The 16,508-nt window shown below is 45.2% G+C and overlaps 1 protein-coding gene across 1 annotated transcript in view; it reads right to left on the reverse strand.

The window, feature by feature from the left end:
- Positions 1-4,162: 4,162 nt before the first annotated feature.
- Positions 4,163-16,508, reverse strand: part of sh3pxd2b (SH3 and PX domains 2B) — a gene marked incomplete at its 5' end in the record, with an annotated part of 40,268 nt that continues 27,922 nt past the window's right edge. The window contains 9 exons of the mRNA XM_083665321.1: positions 4,163-8,350; positions 8,713-8,838; positions 9,162-9,208; positions 10,053-10,261; positions 10,735-10,852; positions 13,012-13,113; positions 13,522-13,653; positions 15,209-15,244; positions 15,785-15,810. Of these exons, the coding sequence (XP_083521447.1) occupies positions 6,545-8,350; positions 8,713-8,838; positions 9,162-9,208; positions 10,053-10,261; positions 10,735-10,852; positions 13,012-13,113; positions 13,522-13,653; positions 15,209-15,244; positions 15,785-15,810 (2,602 nt within the window). The 3' untranslated portion in view covers positions 4,163-6,544. The remainder of the gene's footprint in view (positions 8,351-8,712; positions 8,839-9,161; positions 9,209-10,052; positions 10,262-10,734; positions 10,853-13,011; positions 13,114-13,521; positions 13,654-15,208; positions 15,245-15,784; positions 15,811-16,508) is intronic.

Here is a 16,508-nt window from a genome sequence, read left to right on the forward strand (position 1 = left end):
ATCAATCCATGTTAGTGAAAGTGGACTATTAGTTTGTGGAAGTAATTTTGAAATAAATAATAATTTCTTATTATTCATGTCTAATCACTTGTCTTGCCATGTTCACACTGGAACCTGAGTGAAGACTGAAGTTTCTTTCACAAATTCCTAATGATATTTCATCATAATATCTAACCATCAAAAATAAATACACTATATTAAACTCTCAAAATATTGCCCCTACCTCCCTTTCGTCCGACATTGTCTATCCAATTTTAGTTACAGTAAAACACGTATTCGCAGATAAGTTTACTCTACGTCCGAGCCGAGAACAATAGTAACTGACGTCATAATGGCATGTCAAAAGCGTCATAGTAGCGGTCATCTCACTGCAGGGAGCCTCACGTGTGCCAAGATAATTAGGTTGATTAACCAATTCACATTATTGATCATACAACAGTGAACATTGCCTGTCATTACTAATAAACTATTGTCTTGCAAGTACCGCTGTAGCCTATTATCGTTGCATTTCACCGCTGAAAAATATTAGCCGCAAGATACATAGAAAATAGAATAGCATGGAAACAGATTTCTCGTGAATCATGCAATCCAACTTCGTACTGGTTTAGCCTAGTTTAATAATATCAAAAACTAAACAGGTTTATTTTATTAATCATATATTTAGATGATATTACGGGGTCACAATAGCAACAGAGCATGACTCATATCTATCGGGTTTATTATGCATTCGGGTTTCGAAAAAGCGCAAATTTACCCAGGAGAATAATTAGCCTATATTGAGCCTATAGGCCTACTATGTTGATATTGACGGTGCTGTACTATACTGGTCTTCACAGTCCTATAGCCTACAGTAGGCTACTATACTAGTCTTCACAGTACTATATACAGTAGGTTACTATACTGGTCTTGACAGTACTATATACAGTAGGGACTATACTGGTCTTGACAGTACTATATACAGTAGGGACTATACTGGTCTTGACAGTACTTTAAACAGTAGGGACTATACTGGTCTTAACAGTACTTTAAACAGTAGGGACTATACTGGTCTTGACAGTGCTATAGGCGTATTGCTCTTGACGGAGCTTTCAAATATGTATCAAGTCCCTTACCTTTTCTTCAACCATATCCCCTCTGGTTTGTTCGTCCTTGTTTCCAGCGGTGAGCTCAGATGTCCTCCAAGTTGTGTCCAAGTTGTGATTGGCGACAAGACGCGCCGTCGCTTTTATAGTGGCCTACTGTATGACGTCATGGTATTGTACATTATGCTTGACGTCACACAGATATGATTTTGGGATGGCCGTTTTAACAATAATAAAAATATCGCATGCATTTTGTATTGTGCTTTTCTCAGTCCTCAAAGACTCTACATTTCATGGAGAGAACAATAATATATAGATAAATAAAGTAAAACAAAAGCAGTCAGTAAAAACAACAATAATAAACTGTTAATGAATAAAAGCAAGTTTAAAAAGATGGGTTTTGAGGGATCGTTTGAAGGAGAGTTTTGAAACACTTTATTTCTCAACCACTAGGAGGCACAAGAGAGTCCTAAAATAGAGAGTCCTAAAATACAAGAGAGTTATAAAATGGAGAGTCCTAAAATACAAGAGAGTTATAAAATAGAGAGTCCTAAAATACAAGAGAGTTATAAAATAGAGAGTCCTAAAATACAAGAGAGTTATAAAATAGAGAGTCCTAAAATACAAGAGAGTTATAAAATAGTCCAACAACTCAATGGGCTAATGGCAGGGAGCACCATGATACAAACAAACATCATCTGACCCACTTCCCCAGAGAAAGTTAATCTTAATACGTGTAGTTAGCTTGTTCCGCCAAAACGGAGATTTTCCTTTTTTTTGCGACACCTGTCAGGTAATTTACCGTGATTGTTGTATGGCTTGTATAAGGCTTTTCTGTCTGGAGACGCGATTAGCGTCTCGTCACTAAAAGACTGCAAGAAATTATTTGTTGATTTCCTCTTCCATTTTTAGATTTTATTAGGCCTCTAACCTCTAGAGAGGAACATAACAAAAGATAATTCAGTACTTGTTTGTGCTTGATCAATCAATTTGCTTACAATGGTTAGAATGGAAATCCCCTTTTTTCTTAATTTGTTGTGTTATTTGCTTGTTGTGTGACTGCAGAAATTCGAGTTGAAGTGACTCATCAAAGTGAGTCTGTAGTTTTTCTTTGTTTGATTCAGTACTGTGCACTGTCAAGAAAACAAAATGTTGTCTCTCTGTAGTAGAAGCCTTTGTGGTTCTACCTACACCTCTTTTTGGTTTTTGGTTCTACAGATCCATTGTTTTTTCAGAGTATGTAACATCACTTATGTGTGTATATAATGCATTTCATGATTATATACGGTGTCAATGCATTTTTTTCATATGTCACCTTCTCTTCATTAGCCCTCACCAACATCATGACAATAGTTAAAAGACAACTGTCCTTCACTGAATAAGAGGTTCAGCAGCTCAGTCAACCTAGGATTCCAATGCAATTCCATGACCTCTCTCTGCTGTAACGCCACCGGCTGCAGCTAAGATACCCTCCCTGGTATGAACATGCGTGGATGTGGCTGACACACGTACAGTAGGGGTGTGTGTGTGTGTGTGTGTGTGTGTGTGTGTGTGTGTGTTTTCTGCTTTGGTTTCATTACTATGTTGGCCTGTACATGTTATCAGGTCACTTACCAGGTACTGTACAACAACATTCTGTCTCTATCTCATTCCTGTTCTTTCTCTTTCTCTCTCTCATTTTCTCTCTCTCTATCTTTCTCTATCTCCCTCACTCAACTCATTTTCTCACAAGATGTATTTGAATTTGTTTTAATGTATTTTCTCTCTCTTCTCTCTCTCTGTGTATGTTGTCTTCTGTTGTCATGTGTACTGACTGTGTTGTCTTCTCCTCTGCCTGTGTTTACATAACATTATGTGTAAGGGGTGTGACTGCAGGGGTAGGAGTGGAGGGGAACCCACGGGAACCAGGGTCCAGGAGTGAACTTGTTGTTGTTGGTGTTAAAGTACTTTAATTTCAACATTCAATCGACCTCTGGACCCATCAGGGTTCTCCTAGTGAACCCATGTCATGTTCACCATCGAAGTCTTAAGGAGAGGGCAGCTAGCCGTCAGGTGACTGACTGACAGGTGTCAGGTGACTGACAGCCGACCCACCTATGAAGAAAGCAACGCATCACATGTTCATGGGACCAGGCTTTAAGAGCCGACTTGCTACACTCCACCATAGTTGAGCAGTTACTCGCCGCTGGCTATGCGAGTTACATTTTGGTCGTCCTACCCACCGCCCTGGCTTCCACCTGCAGGGCCACTCTGTGTTTTTACCTACCTATGGGGGGTTTGAAAAGTTTATGGGCCTTATAATACTGTATTTAATATTGTTTAACTTCAGGTGGGAAGTTATATCAGAGTGGAGCCATCCAATTACGCCAAACCTAATGTATTACCATCGTCGTTAAACTTCTTAAAACCTGTTGTACATCTGAGTCTAATAAATGCACAATTTCTAATTTCTTTTTTCAAGTTTTGGTTACTCAGATGACTGCTTAGTGTACCCTGGGCCACCTTTTGATACCCTATAGAGTGGTGAAGTGCTTCATGCTCCCGGACCAAATTTCCTCATTAATTTGTATGAAAGTGGCAATTTATCACATTTGAAAGCATGAAACCATTAAATAGCTTCCAAGATTAGTCAGTAGTTTAGAGTGACTCGAATTACTCAAGAGAAACTGTTGTCCCCTACTAGTGAGGTGGCTTTATGAATGAGAAATGCAATGTACATTATCTTTATGACTAACCACTTAAAGGGATGGTTCACCTAAATTACAAAATCACATATTTGGTTTTCCTCAAAAGGAGTTTATGGACGAGGCTTCAATACACACTTTGGTTCTGTTAATCTGGGCAGCGTCACTAAACTGCTAACTGTAACCGAAAAAAAACAATGGAAGTCATGGACCCTATATTAGCATGTTTTAAATGTCATGCCCAAATCATCCCAAATTCTCTGAAAAGACACAAAGACTTGATCTGACTGACTTTGAGATGATTCGGGCATGACATTTGAACTATCCTTTTAATCATCTTGGTGGTAGCATCTTCTTCAAAGTACCAGGAAGGAATTCCAAGGAAAAACAAAACCGTTGAAAAATTGGAAATGTTTATTGACTTTATATGAAAGAAAAGAGTCCATGTAGGGAAATACACAATAATAAGCAAAACAAAGTTTACAGTACTGGGAGGGAATAATAACGTTTCTGTTAAACTATCTCAGAGAGCCGGTGAAAAGAAGTCTTATTGGTAATCAACTCATACACATCACCGTTTTTAGGGTACAGAATTCAAACATTTATAAGATAAAAACAAACATCCGAAAACGGTTTTCTTGCATTGTAAGTGTTTTTCATCCCTGCTTGCCTTGCGCGCTTCTGCTTTCGTAAACATTACTGTAGAATACACACACACACACACGTTTACCAACCTGTCGTTCTATCATGTGCCCAACCTACCGTCTACCCAGGCTTTCCTCTACCGGCCAGGACTGACTGCATGAGTGAATACAATGTATTGTTGATCATTAAATCAACATTAACGATAGACGTCATGAATGATATTACATTCTTATGGGTATTATTGACATTGGCTAGAAACCGAAATCCCCCAAGAAGTCACTTGTGATGTCAATGTTTGTAATGTGAGAGTATCAATGGTTGGAGAGGAGAGGCTTTCCTCTGATGTAAGTCTTGATTGACTCCAACGGGTGTCACAGACATTGGCTTTGAACAGAAAACCTCAAGTCTCTTGTGACGTCCTTGCTTGCAACAATAGCTACGAGTTGAAGAATTGGAGAGGCCCTTACATACAGTAAACTGTCACGTACTGTAACACAGTTAGTTTACACATAAAGGCTTCAATGTCATTGGACCAACTATTCCAACATACCATATTAGGAGATTGAGAGGACGGAGGGGCGTAAGGGACAATATAAAAGGTAGTATCATAGCAACTAGGAGCAGAATAAACCATGAACCAAGATTCTCGGATGAACCTGCACTCCCAGCCTTGTCAACGCGTCTCTTAGGAGACCGCTCCCTCTCTGTGTTTGGACCAATCAGAGTGCTTCATACTGCAGTGTACAGTACAGTACAGTACGACCAATCACATTCAACTTCCTTTCTTCCATTCGGTACCATCATTCCTATCAAGCAGACATGGCGAGAGGTGAAAAGTCTAAAGAGAAAAGTGACAACAGCTGATATGACTTCATTCTGGAAGTACAATAAAACACTATTTTGCTACTTCGCCGTGTGCTTGAAACCAGTCAAGCACTAATGTAAAACATTTAACAATGATCACACGCTATATTGTAATGCAGTAGGCTTATATCTGAGCACCGTTTTGGAGATTCACTGACACTGACACCGATAGTATACAGTTACCAACGTCTTGCAAATACTTTCTGTGAGTGTTTCAAACATGGATATGGCTCCCATTTTTTTGTTCACTCCACCAGTGGAGGCTGGTGGAACGGAATGAGGAATGGTATAAAACATGCATGTTTGATACCATTCCTTATTCTATTCCATGCATTACAATGAGCCCGTCCTCCAATTTCTACCTCCACCAGTCTCACCTGCTCTACACTTCTCTGTGGCATATCTGTCTTCCTCTCCTTCCGCTTGCTAAGTCGCAGTGTGCAAACCTGAACCGCAGTCTGAATCATCTGAAAAGTGCACATCTGTTAAAAATGACTGCAAAATCATTATGCAGTACAAAAAAAAAAAACTTCACAAACACATGAAAACATTGGTATAAATGTGAAGTATTAGCACTTTGAATCACTTGGCAAAAAACAACTCTTGAAGTGTTGATATTAGCACTTGAAAGCCTCGAAACGTCCTCTTGAACTCCCCCTGCAACTTCCAGTGCAGTATTTGAGAAGGGGGGGGGTGTCCTTTGAAAACATTGATATAGTAAATGTCTGAGAAGACGGGCTGCCTTTGGCTGGATTTGTCTAGGGGAGAATCATATCGTTTCTGTTGTATGGTATTCTCTTCCATATGCATTGCATTGTCAGTTACAACTATTACTATTTCGATTTTAATATTTCAGATATTCTAAACAGAGACTAAATTGCATATAGTTAAGCTTGAAGCACTTTGCATATAATACTGAGGCACAATATCATAAAGGCGTGAAACGTATTACAAAATAACATCATAGGCTGGAGTAATATATGGCACAGAAGGTGAACTTACGGGGGTAACATTGCTCTGTCCAAGATTTTGATGTCTAGTCATTTCAAGAGGATAGCGAAAATAACAGCAGAAAACTAAAACAACAAAACATGTTTCTTTGCTGGTTCATTCTCACTCAGATGCCAAACAAAATGGAACGTAACAAAAAAAAACGCCTCAATAAAAACAAAAAGTACCTATAAATAAAAATAAAAAAAAGCTAATTAAATACAAATAGTGATATTTTTCTTTTTTTTTTTAAAACGGACGGGCCAAAGAACCTGGTACCTAAGGCTTCCGGGTCAGGTAGTTGGAGGGGATCCAGCCCTCCTTCATCGGCCCGTCTCCTTGGTTTTTACAGAACCACCATCCGGTGCTGTTCCTCTCTAGAACCTCGAACACCGTGCCCTCTTTGAAGCCGGCCGTCTGCTCGTCGCCCTCAAAGTCCGCCACGGCGAGGAACATCTCCTCCTTACTGGGCTCCTTGATCAGCGGGGGCAGCTTGTCCCGTGGAGGCCCAGGCTTCTCACTCTTCACCTGGGGCTTGGGAGGGACGGGCACCTTGGCCCTGGGCTCCTCTCGTTCCTTCTCCTTCTCCTTGGTTGGGGGTGGCAGGACAAAGGCCTTGGGTTTCGGGGGAGGGGGTCTGCTTAGCTGAGGGGGGGCAGGCTTAGGCTCGGGGACTTGGAGGTCTTTGGAGGGGGGTTTGGTTTCTGTGGGGCTGGAGGGGTCGGGGGTGCTTTTGGGAGGAGGGGGTCTCCTAGGGCCAAAGCCAGGTCTCTGTGGAGGTGGTTCTTTGTGGGGGGGCACGGCGGGTTTGGGGGGGTCAGGGCTGTCGTGACCATTCTGCTGCTTGGTGGAGAACCTGGGCTCCTCACTGGCCTTGCCATTGAGAACAGTGCTGAGGGATATGGGGAGGGCATTATTAGGGGGGGCATGACTAGGCGGCATGGGCTTACTGGGGAGGACATTCATTGGAGGGGCATGGGGGGGCAAGGGCTTACTAGGTAGGGCATTATTTGGGGGAGTGTGGGGGGGCATCGGCTTACAAGGGAGAGCATTATTTGTGGGGGTATGGCTAGGGGGCATAGGCTTATTGGGAAGGGCATTATTTGGTGGGGGGTGGGGGGGCATGGGCTTATGGGGGAGGGCGTTGCTCGGAGGTGCACTATTGTGTGAAGAAGTGCCGTTCTGCTGACTCGGTTCCGCTGACCCAGAACCCGTTTCCGTCGGCTTAGAAGGCCTCAGCTTGCTCCTCAGGTTGGTGATGTCCAGCTTGTTCTCGGCCGGCGGATCCGGCTTGGCGGCAGGGACGGGTTTGGGCCGGAGCACGGGTGGCTTGGGCTTCATGAACAGCACCGGTCCGGTGGCCTCGGGTTTCTCCTCCGGTGGTTCTGGTTTGGGTTTGGGAGGCTGCTTGGCGACAGGCTTCAGGTTGAACTTCTTGACCTCCTTGGCTGAGACCTTGTGTCCACACTCCAGACCCATCTCATTCCTCAGATGCAGAGCCTTGTTCTTGTCCTCTCTCTTGGGCTCGGGGGGTTTGTCTGGTTTGAAGGGGGCAGCCTTGGGGGGCACCAGGGGCATGATGACCCCTGGGGCAGGTGGTTTGGGGGGCAGGGGTTTCGAGAGGTCAGGCCTGGGCTTCTCCGCCGCCACCACCTCCACATCCAGACTCTTGTTGATGGACTCCCTGCGGGGGGGCAGGGCCGGCTTCTCCTCCACCGGGGCTGGGGTTGGAAGGGCTGGGGGGGCAGAGGGGGCGGGGGGCAGGGGGCCGGGGAAGGCTGAGGCCGCCTTACTGGCCGGGCTGGACTTCCAGTCCCTCAGCTTGGGCCGGGCAGACGACTCAGTGGCTGCTGTGGGCTCGTCTGGTAGGGGTTTGGACCAGCTGTTATCCTCTGGGCCGGCGGTACCGCTGGCACTGCCATCCTCCAGCCTCAACTGGGCCATCTCATTGGGCAGAGGAGCCAGGAAGTTGGGGCGCAGGGCGCTGCTGGTCTTCTTGTACTTGTCGATGAAGGTGATGGGGGCCCAGCCCTCTTTGTCCTCTATCTGGATATACCACCAGCCACTGGAGTTCTTCTCTATCACCTGACACACACACACACACACACACACAACCAAGGACACAGTCAGTGAAACGTGTCACCTTGTAAACATCGGGGAAAAGACACAGCAGGACACAGGGGTACAGACACAGCAGGTGAATAATAGGTGTGACGTAGTGAATTATAGGTGTTGTGAAGAGAGGAGATGCATCAGTTAAAGATGCTGTCTGGTTCCATAAACATTACAGCCATGATCATCTGTTTACAATGTTATTATTGGTAACATTTTACGTTAGGTTGGCCTTATACCTGTGTAATAACATTGTAATTATTCTAATAACAACATGTATGTGCCTTATTACACTTGTGTAATATCACAAGGGACAAATATGATGTGTCCCTCACCTCCACTTTGACCCCGGCCTGGAAGCTGATCCCGTCTGGGATGGTGGTCTGGAAGTCTGCGATGGTGTAGAACTCCTCCTCTACCTGGGGGGGGGTGGGGGGCTTTGGTAGGTTGGCCCCCCTCGGCTAGGGGGTGGAGGGAGGGGGGAGAAGAGAGTGGGGGGGGGGGGGGGGGGGGGAAAGAAAGAAAGAAAGGAAGAAAGAAAGAGGCTCAATATCCGTTGTGGTATATGGCAGATCAATACAAAACCTATTTAGTCAGATGCAACATATCTCTGTGATTGAGGGCTGGAGGCGTGTCAGGATGTGTGGTTAAGTGGTGTGTGTGTGTGTGTGTGTGTGTGTGTGTATGTGTGTTTGTGTGTATGTGTGTTTGTGTGTATGTGTGTGTGTGTGTATGTGTGTGTGTGTGTGTATGTGTGTGTGTGTGTGTGTGTCTGGGTACTTACGATGGTGAGATCCCTGCGTGGTGGAGGTCTCTGTCTCAACCCTGCTTCTGCAGGAGGGAAGACAGACACAGGTAATCAGACTTCCACTTTCCTTGTAAACATGTATCACAGCATAGCTGTGTGTGTGTGTGTGTGTGTGAGAGAGAGAGAGAAAGTGAGAGAGAGAGATAGAGAGAGAAATAAACAGCCAGAGAGAAAAACACACACACACACACACACACACACAGTCAGAATGAAAGAGAGCAGCGTGTCGAGTGCAGACTGATGATCTCTGCAGACCGCTGCGTCTGGCTCTAACGATGTGTAATGGGTCTGGAACCTCACTAACAGAGGTGTATCTGTAGGAGCCATTCAACTCCTCTATTACTTTACACACTGGGAATGAGACGGGATGGGTTACATTACATTACATTACTGAACATGACCCTGGCACTGAGCTGCAGCCTCACACAGAGGAATGATTCAGGGAGAGGAGAGGAGGAAACGTCTTTCATACAGATGGGATTCTTTACTCAGCTGAGAGCGTTTCTGTTCCATAGAAATACAGTAGAGGTTTCATACCACTGTGTACCAGCTAAAGCAACATAGAAGTAGATCTTGTGTACCAGCCAAAGGGCCATGGTCTGAGGGGATATGTTCGTTCTATGAATTCTATTTCTATGGTTATGGTTAACACACTCACTGAATCAGAAGGAGGGACAGGAAATGTTTTTCATACAGAGGAGTTTTCTGAGAGTGGTTCAAATTATAGAAATATATCTCCTACCCATGAGTGTACCAGCCAAAGGGCCATGGTCTGAGGAGATATATCTGTTCTATAGTGTATATTTCTATCGTTAACACACTTACTGTCCATTCTATAAATTATATTTCTATAGTTAACACACTCACTGCGCTTGCTGTCAGAGAAGGGCGAGAAGCGGTTCTCTTTCTGGTCTTTGTCCCGGTTCTCCTTGGCAGTGTTCTCCTTGTTCTGCTGCTTGGAGAACCCGTCCAGGTCGTTGGTGCTGGCTGCAGCCGCCCCCGAGGCCAGCTTCTGGCTCAGGATGTCAGCCTTCTTCAGGTAGGACGCTGGGGCCCAGCCCTCCTGCCCTTGGTACCTGAACAGAGAGACACCACCAAGACATGTGACACTTCATATTCTTTACGTTCTATTTATTTAAATTTTCCAAGGGAATAGCAATGCAAGTCAACATGGCAACACAGAAATGCCACAATTCCCCTCCTCACCCCCCACCCTCTCTGAACATAAGCTACCCCCCCCCCCCCCACCCCACCCAGCCCCCATTCCTTCCCCTATAGAACACGCCCCAAACCCTTTGTATTAGCTTAGACTTCATATTCTTACAGAATACAACAGTATTTCCCCACCATAGAATAGGCTGGGCGGCTGCCTAAAACCTTTTAGCTTACATGCTGTAGAACTCAATAGAAAATGTTGGTAATAGCAACCCTGGATGTGGATTTGGGGGCCTCTACACCTTGCCAAAGAACACATCTGAGGGAAACACTGGCCTCCCCTGTTGTATACTATAGGTGCATACATACATTGTGTGTTCACATGTCTCAGTACCTGATCTTCCACCAGCCCTCCAGGTTCTTCTGAATCACCTCCACGGTCATCCCTCTCTCCAGGTCGATCTCGTCTTGGTCCCGTGCCGCGTACGGGTAGATCACTGTGTACTTCTCGTCTGGAGGGGGAAGAGGAGAAAAGGCTCTTATTATGAAGGGGTGGCTCTTATTATGAAGGGATGGCTCTTATTATGAAGGGATAGATGTTATTATGAAGGGATAGCTCTTATTATGAAGGGGTAGCTCTTATTATGAAAGGGTAGGGTTACATTTGGAATATTCTGGAATACTAATATAATACATTCACAACACAGGAGCACACCAATCAAGCGGATGTCATGAACATGTAGGCGGTCGGGGAGAGCAAACATGATGGCATGGTTGTATTGATAAGGATCGTTGTATTGATAAGTAATAGAAAGTTACTGATCCTGCTGTCCAGCTGTCCATGTCTTTCCTTGCCCCTCAACAAGATCAAGGTGGGCTGAACTGGACGAGACCAGGGTACACTGAAGGGACTGAAGTGCAGAATGCCCAGAACACCACTCTGGTCTAAACCCATCTAAACAAGCCCTCAGTGAGTCCATTAACCCATTTAGTGCAGAGGGTGAATAAAGTCGCCCCAAATGGTCAACATTCTAGAGTGCCAAGGGTGATTTTATTCACCAAAAATGCCTAAATGATGATGTTTCATTTTGTAGCCAATCAAAGTAGTGTTGCTAGGTAAACACCACATAAAACACTTGGCACTCTAGGTGGTGAGTGTTCCGGAATACTTTGTCAGTTGGTGAGTTAACAACACGGTCAGGTCTCCATGGAGATAGAAGAGGTGAGACACACACATACATGCAACACAGAACAGAGACACACACCCATCCTCCTCGACGAGAAGGAAAATTCACCAGAAACACACAGGAGAGCATTAGAACTGTTCTAAAGATGCAGTCAATCCTACTGAGGTAAAATAACTAGGTAGGTTGTTTTTTTAAAACTATAATCATTTCTGTACATTTTTAGTCAGTGCTGAAGTCGTTGTAGTTATTCTTTAAAATGATCATCTAATTAAGATACAAGCCATAAAACCAGTGTTTTATCTCCATGCAATGAAGAGAGAGCAAATCAGAACACAAAAACAATACTATGTCAAATCGATGCCACACACCATTCTCCATGCATAGGGGTTTTCCATGCTTGGGTCTCTGCATGCCAAACAAGAGGTTACACACACACACACACACACACACACACACACACACACACACCCACCCACCCCCACCCACCCACCCACCCACCCACCCACCCTCACTCACTCACTCACACACACACACACACACACACACACACACACACACACACACACACACACACACACACACACACACACACACACACACTTACACACACACACACACACACACACACACACACACACACACACACACACACAAGCTAAGAGGGAGAAGAGATGCGTGCGCTCCACCTGGCCCCATGCCTGAGCTGAGCAGGTCCCCTAACGTTCTCCGACGGCCCACGTGCCTCGGTAGTGACCAGTACCTCCGTGTCACTGGCAGCAGTGCACCGTGGGTGGCAGGAAGTGAGCAAAACAAACAGGAAGTGAATACGCTGGGGTTCTGGGTTTAGGTCCCTATCCGGGACAGTGAAAGGGCATGGTTATCGTCATGGTGATTAGAAACGTAATAACTGTGAAGAGATGGAAGAGGTCAATAAGAGGTTGTTTTCCTCCTCCTCGTTGTCGGTGTCGTGTCCGACTGCCTAACCCTAACCCTAACCCTAACCCTAACCCTGACCCTAACCCACTGCAGGCTTCTAAACCTATCCCACACAGTGGGGACCATCTTTTGTTTTGTTTTGAGATTGCAGTACATGAACAGCTGTTTAGGCTGGGTGAGCTGTGAGCAGAGACAGGTGCTCGGGGAGGCCGAGAGCCTGATGCAGGTGTGTGTGTGTGTGTGTGTGTGTGTGTGTTTGTGTGTGTGTGTGTGTGTGTGTGTGTGTGTGTGTGTGTGTGTGTGTGTGTGTATGTGTGTGTGTTTAGCCTGTGTGAGCTGTGAGCAGAGACAGTTGCTCGGGGAGGCTGAGAACCTGATGCAGGTGTATGTGTGAATCCCTGCCTGTGTGTGTGTGTGTGTGTGTGTGTGTGTGTGTGGGTGGGTGGGTGGGTGGGTGTGTGTGTGCGTGCCTGAGTATGTGTCTGTGTGTATGTGTGTGTGTGTGTGTGTGTGTGTGTGTGTAAACAGCGACAGATGGAGAGAGTTACCTTCCTCTCCTGGCAGAGAGAAGTCATCAGGGTCGTCCTGAGCCTCAAGACAGGTGGCCGGGACCCAGCCCTGGGCGTCATCTGAACTCACAAACCACCAGCCTGCAGAGGTCAACACACACACACACACACACACACACACACACACACACACACACACACACACACACACACACACAAGCACACACACACACACACACACACACACACACACACACACACACACACACACACACACACACACACAGTTCTATCAGAAACTGGTGAGAGCATTATGCAGCTGATATCTAACCCTCTTTCACCTAATTTGGGTTGTTTTATGATACAGTACACACAGTGTTTCAGACAGGGCTGTTCCTCTCGAAGTCAATCCACATCAGCGATGGCTCAGTCCATTTTAGGCTAAAGGATACACTACTCTTACCTGGTCTTGCATGCCAGACTGATTAACAGCGTCTGTGTTAGAGAGACGAACTCTGACCGGACTGTGTTAGAGAGATGAACTCTGACCTGATTCGTTCTTCTCTATGACCTCCACTGTCTGGCCCGCGTGCAGACTGATCTCAGAACTCTCCTGCTTCTCATAGTCAGTAGCGGCCACATACTGGTCCAGAAGCAGGGGGTCCGCTGAGGTGGAGTCTCCTACAGACACACACACACACACACACACACACACACACACACACACACACACACACACACACACACACACACACACACACACACAGACAGACAGACAGAGAGACAGGCATGAGGTGGGGTCTCCAAAAAGGACTCAGAGACAGACAGATACACAGACAGACACACATACACACACAGACAGACACACACACACACACACACACACACACACAGATAGACAGAGACACAGACAGACAGATACACACACAGACAGACACACAGACAGACACACAAACAGACAGAAAGACAGACAGACAGACAGACAGACACACAGACACTCAGAGACAGACAGACAGACAGACAGACAGACAGACATACAGACACCCAGAGACAGACAGACACCCAGAGACAGACAGACAGACAGACAGACAGACAGACAGACATGGAGAACTTTCCTCTCTCTCCATACTGCAACCACAGAGAGCAGAGCAGAGAGAGGCTCTCCAGGGGGGAAGTTGCCCCTATGTGCTCGTCTAGGATGGAGGAGGGAAACATTGGAAACTGACCCAAGATCAGCACTAAGAGGCAACTTCACCCAAAGCCGGGAGAGGCAGACATAGAGGCAGGCGTGATTGGATAGGCAGAGAGAGAAAACATGATGGACAGAGAGAGAGAGAGAGAAAGAGAGAGAGATGAGGATGGGAGGGAGGGTTATGCTCATCATCAACATGCCCGGCACATAGATAGACAGACAAACTGCCACCGGGCAAACCCATCATTATCATCAGACTGAAGGACCAATCAGAGACAGTGTTTCGTCACTATGAGTCGTTGGGCCTATGGGCCGTTGTCTAGGTGCTCTGACATGTAACAATGGCTCCAAGTCAAATCTCAAGTTCAACAGGAAAAGGCGGCACTCCAAAATGTTTCGGATAAAAGACTCTGGAAAATATTCTGTTTTTGTTATTTTTGGCAAGGCAGGCTAAGGAGTTTTCGACTGTCTGCGTAGTCGCCTTGAACTTGGGAGTTCACTTGCAACCAGAAACCCTGCTCTGTGATGAACTATAGACAGCTACACCAGCTATAGTCAGGGGGGAGAGGGTTGTAAACTATAGCTACCACAGCTATGGGCAGGGTGGGGTGGACAGCAGCACAATCTGCCTAGTGTTGTCTTGACACACCACTAACACACTGCCATGACCCATTACATGCACATCACACCAAGTTAGCACCAAACTAGCACCAAATTAGCACTAAACTAGCACCAAGTTAGCACCAAGCTAGCACCAAGTTAGCACCAAGCTATCCCCTTCCCCCGTCTACCCAACCTGTCTTCCTCTACACCACCCAACCCACTACCCAACACTACTCTCTCTAGCCTACCTCCACCCTGCCCCCGTCTCCCCCGCCCTCCCCAGGCCCTGCTCAGAGCCACGTCCCGCCTTAAGGCCGAGAAGCCTGGGGCTCGGGTACGGGGTCAGGCCTGGGGGCCGGGGGGAGGAGAAGGGCCACACTGCTAGCAACCCCGGGGTCACACACAGAGCACGGCCAAGGCCAAGCATGAGTCTGTTACTACCTCTCTTTAGGAAAGTAGTCGCTCGCTCCACAATCCCTGATGAAGAAGAAATGAAGGAGAGCAATAATGAAAAATGACATGGAGGGAACTAGGATGAGTTGGTTAGATGAACAAAGAAGAGAAAAAACTCTGGAAATAATGAGAGGAATTCAGTCTATTACTATAGACTCCAGTGGAGGCTGGTGGAGGTAGAAATCGGAGGACAGGCTCATTGTCATGCATGGAATGCACATCCATCAATTTTTACATCCATCAGCCTCCACTGACTCATGTTACGGTAATGCAATCTTGAATGGAAATAACTACTGACTATCACAGCTAGATGGCGCTCTAGTCTGCTTTGAGAAATGTACTGAGATGGATGGACCTCAGGGTTACAGCTTACTGTAGGCTGGACTTATCGGTCAAAGGAATGTTTATCATCAACAATAAATGTATATCTTAAAAATATATATTTCACCTCAGTTCTCTTTCACATTGTAAATGGAAATAAGTTATGACAATAATTTCCAACTGACGCTCTGTTTGAATAAAACCATAATTTCCTCTGTTTGAATAAAAAACTGATTTCCTTACCTGACTTTTTCTTTCCAAGAGGCTCCCTGTGAAAGACAGAAACATCATAAGAATCAAATACAGGTTTATACATACATATAATGTGTGTATATATATATATATATATACACACACACACACACACACACATACACATGTATATATATATATATACAGTGTGTGTATATACAGTACCAGTCAAAAGTTTGGACACACCTTCTCATTCAATGTTTTTTCTTTATTTTTATTATTTTCTACATTGTAGATTAATATTGAAGACATCAAAACTATGAAGGAACACATATGGAATTATGTAGTAAACATAAAAGTGTTAAACAGACCAGAATATGTTTTATATTTTAGATTCTTCAAAGTAGCCACCTTTGATATATATATATATAAACCTGTGTATGAGTACATGAGTGTACTTTGTCATCATGGCCTAGAAACACATTTGAACATTTCCACACATATAACTACAAACATATGCACTCTGATCACAAAGCCAGATGTCATATCTTTTCACATTTGCGAAACGCAAAGAGAAGTCTGGTTATCAACGGCTTGTTGATGCTTTGTGAACTTTGACATAAACAGTTTGATTTGGTCACGCTTCAATCACTATCAAATGTCAATAATTTGCATTGGTTATGCTAGCCTGGCTCTCAAGATGAGTGAGGCCAAAAGTGAAGAGCAATCTCTCTCTCCCTCTCTCTGTGTCTCTCTCTCTCCCTCTCTCTCTCTC

The sequence above is a fragment of the Argentina silus genome, assembly GCF_951799395.1.
Source record: "Argentina silus genome assembly, chromosome: 2".
Taxonomy (NCBI): Eukaryota; Metazoa; Chordata; class Actinopteri; order Argentiniformes; family Argentinidae; genus Argentina; species Argentina silus.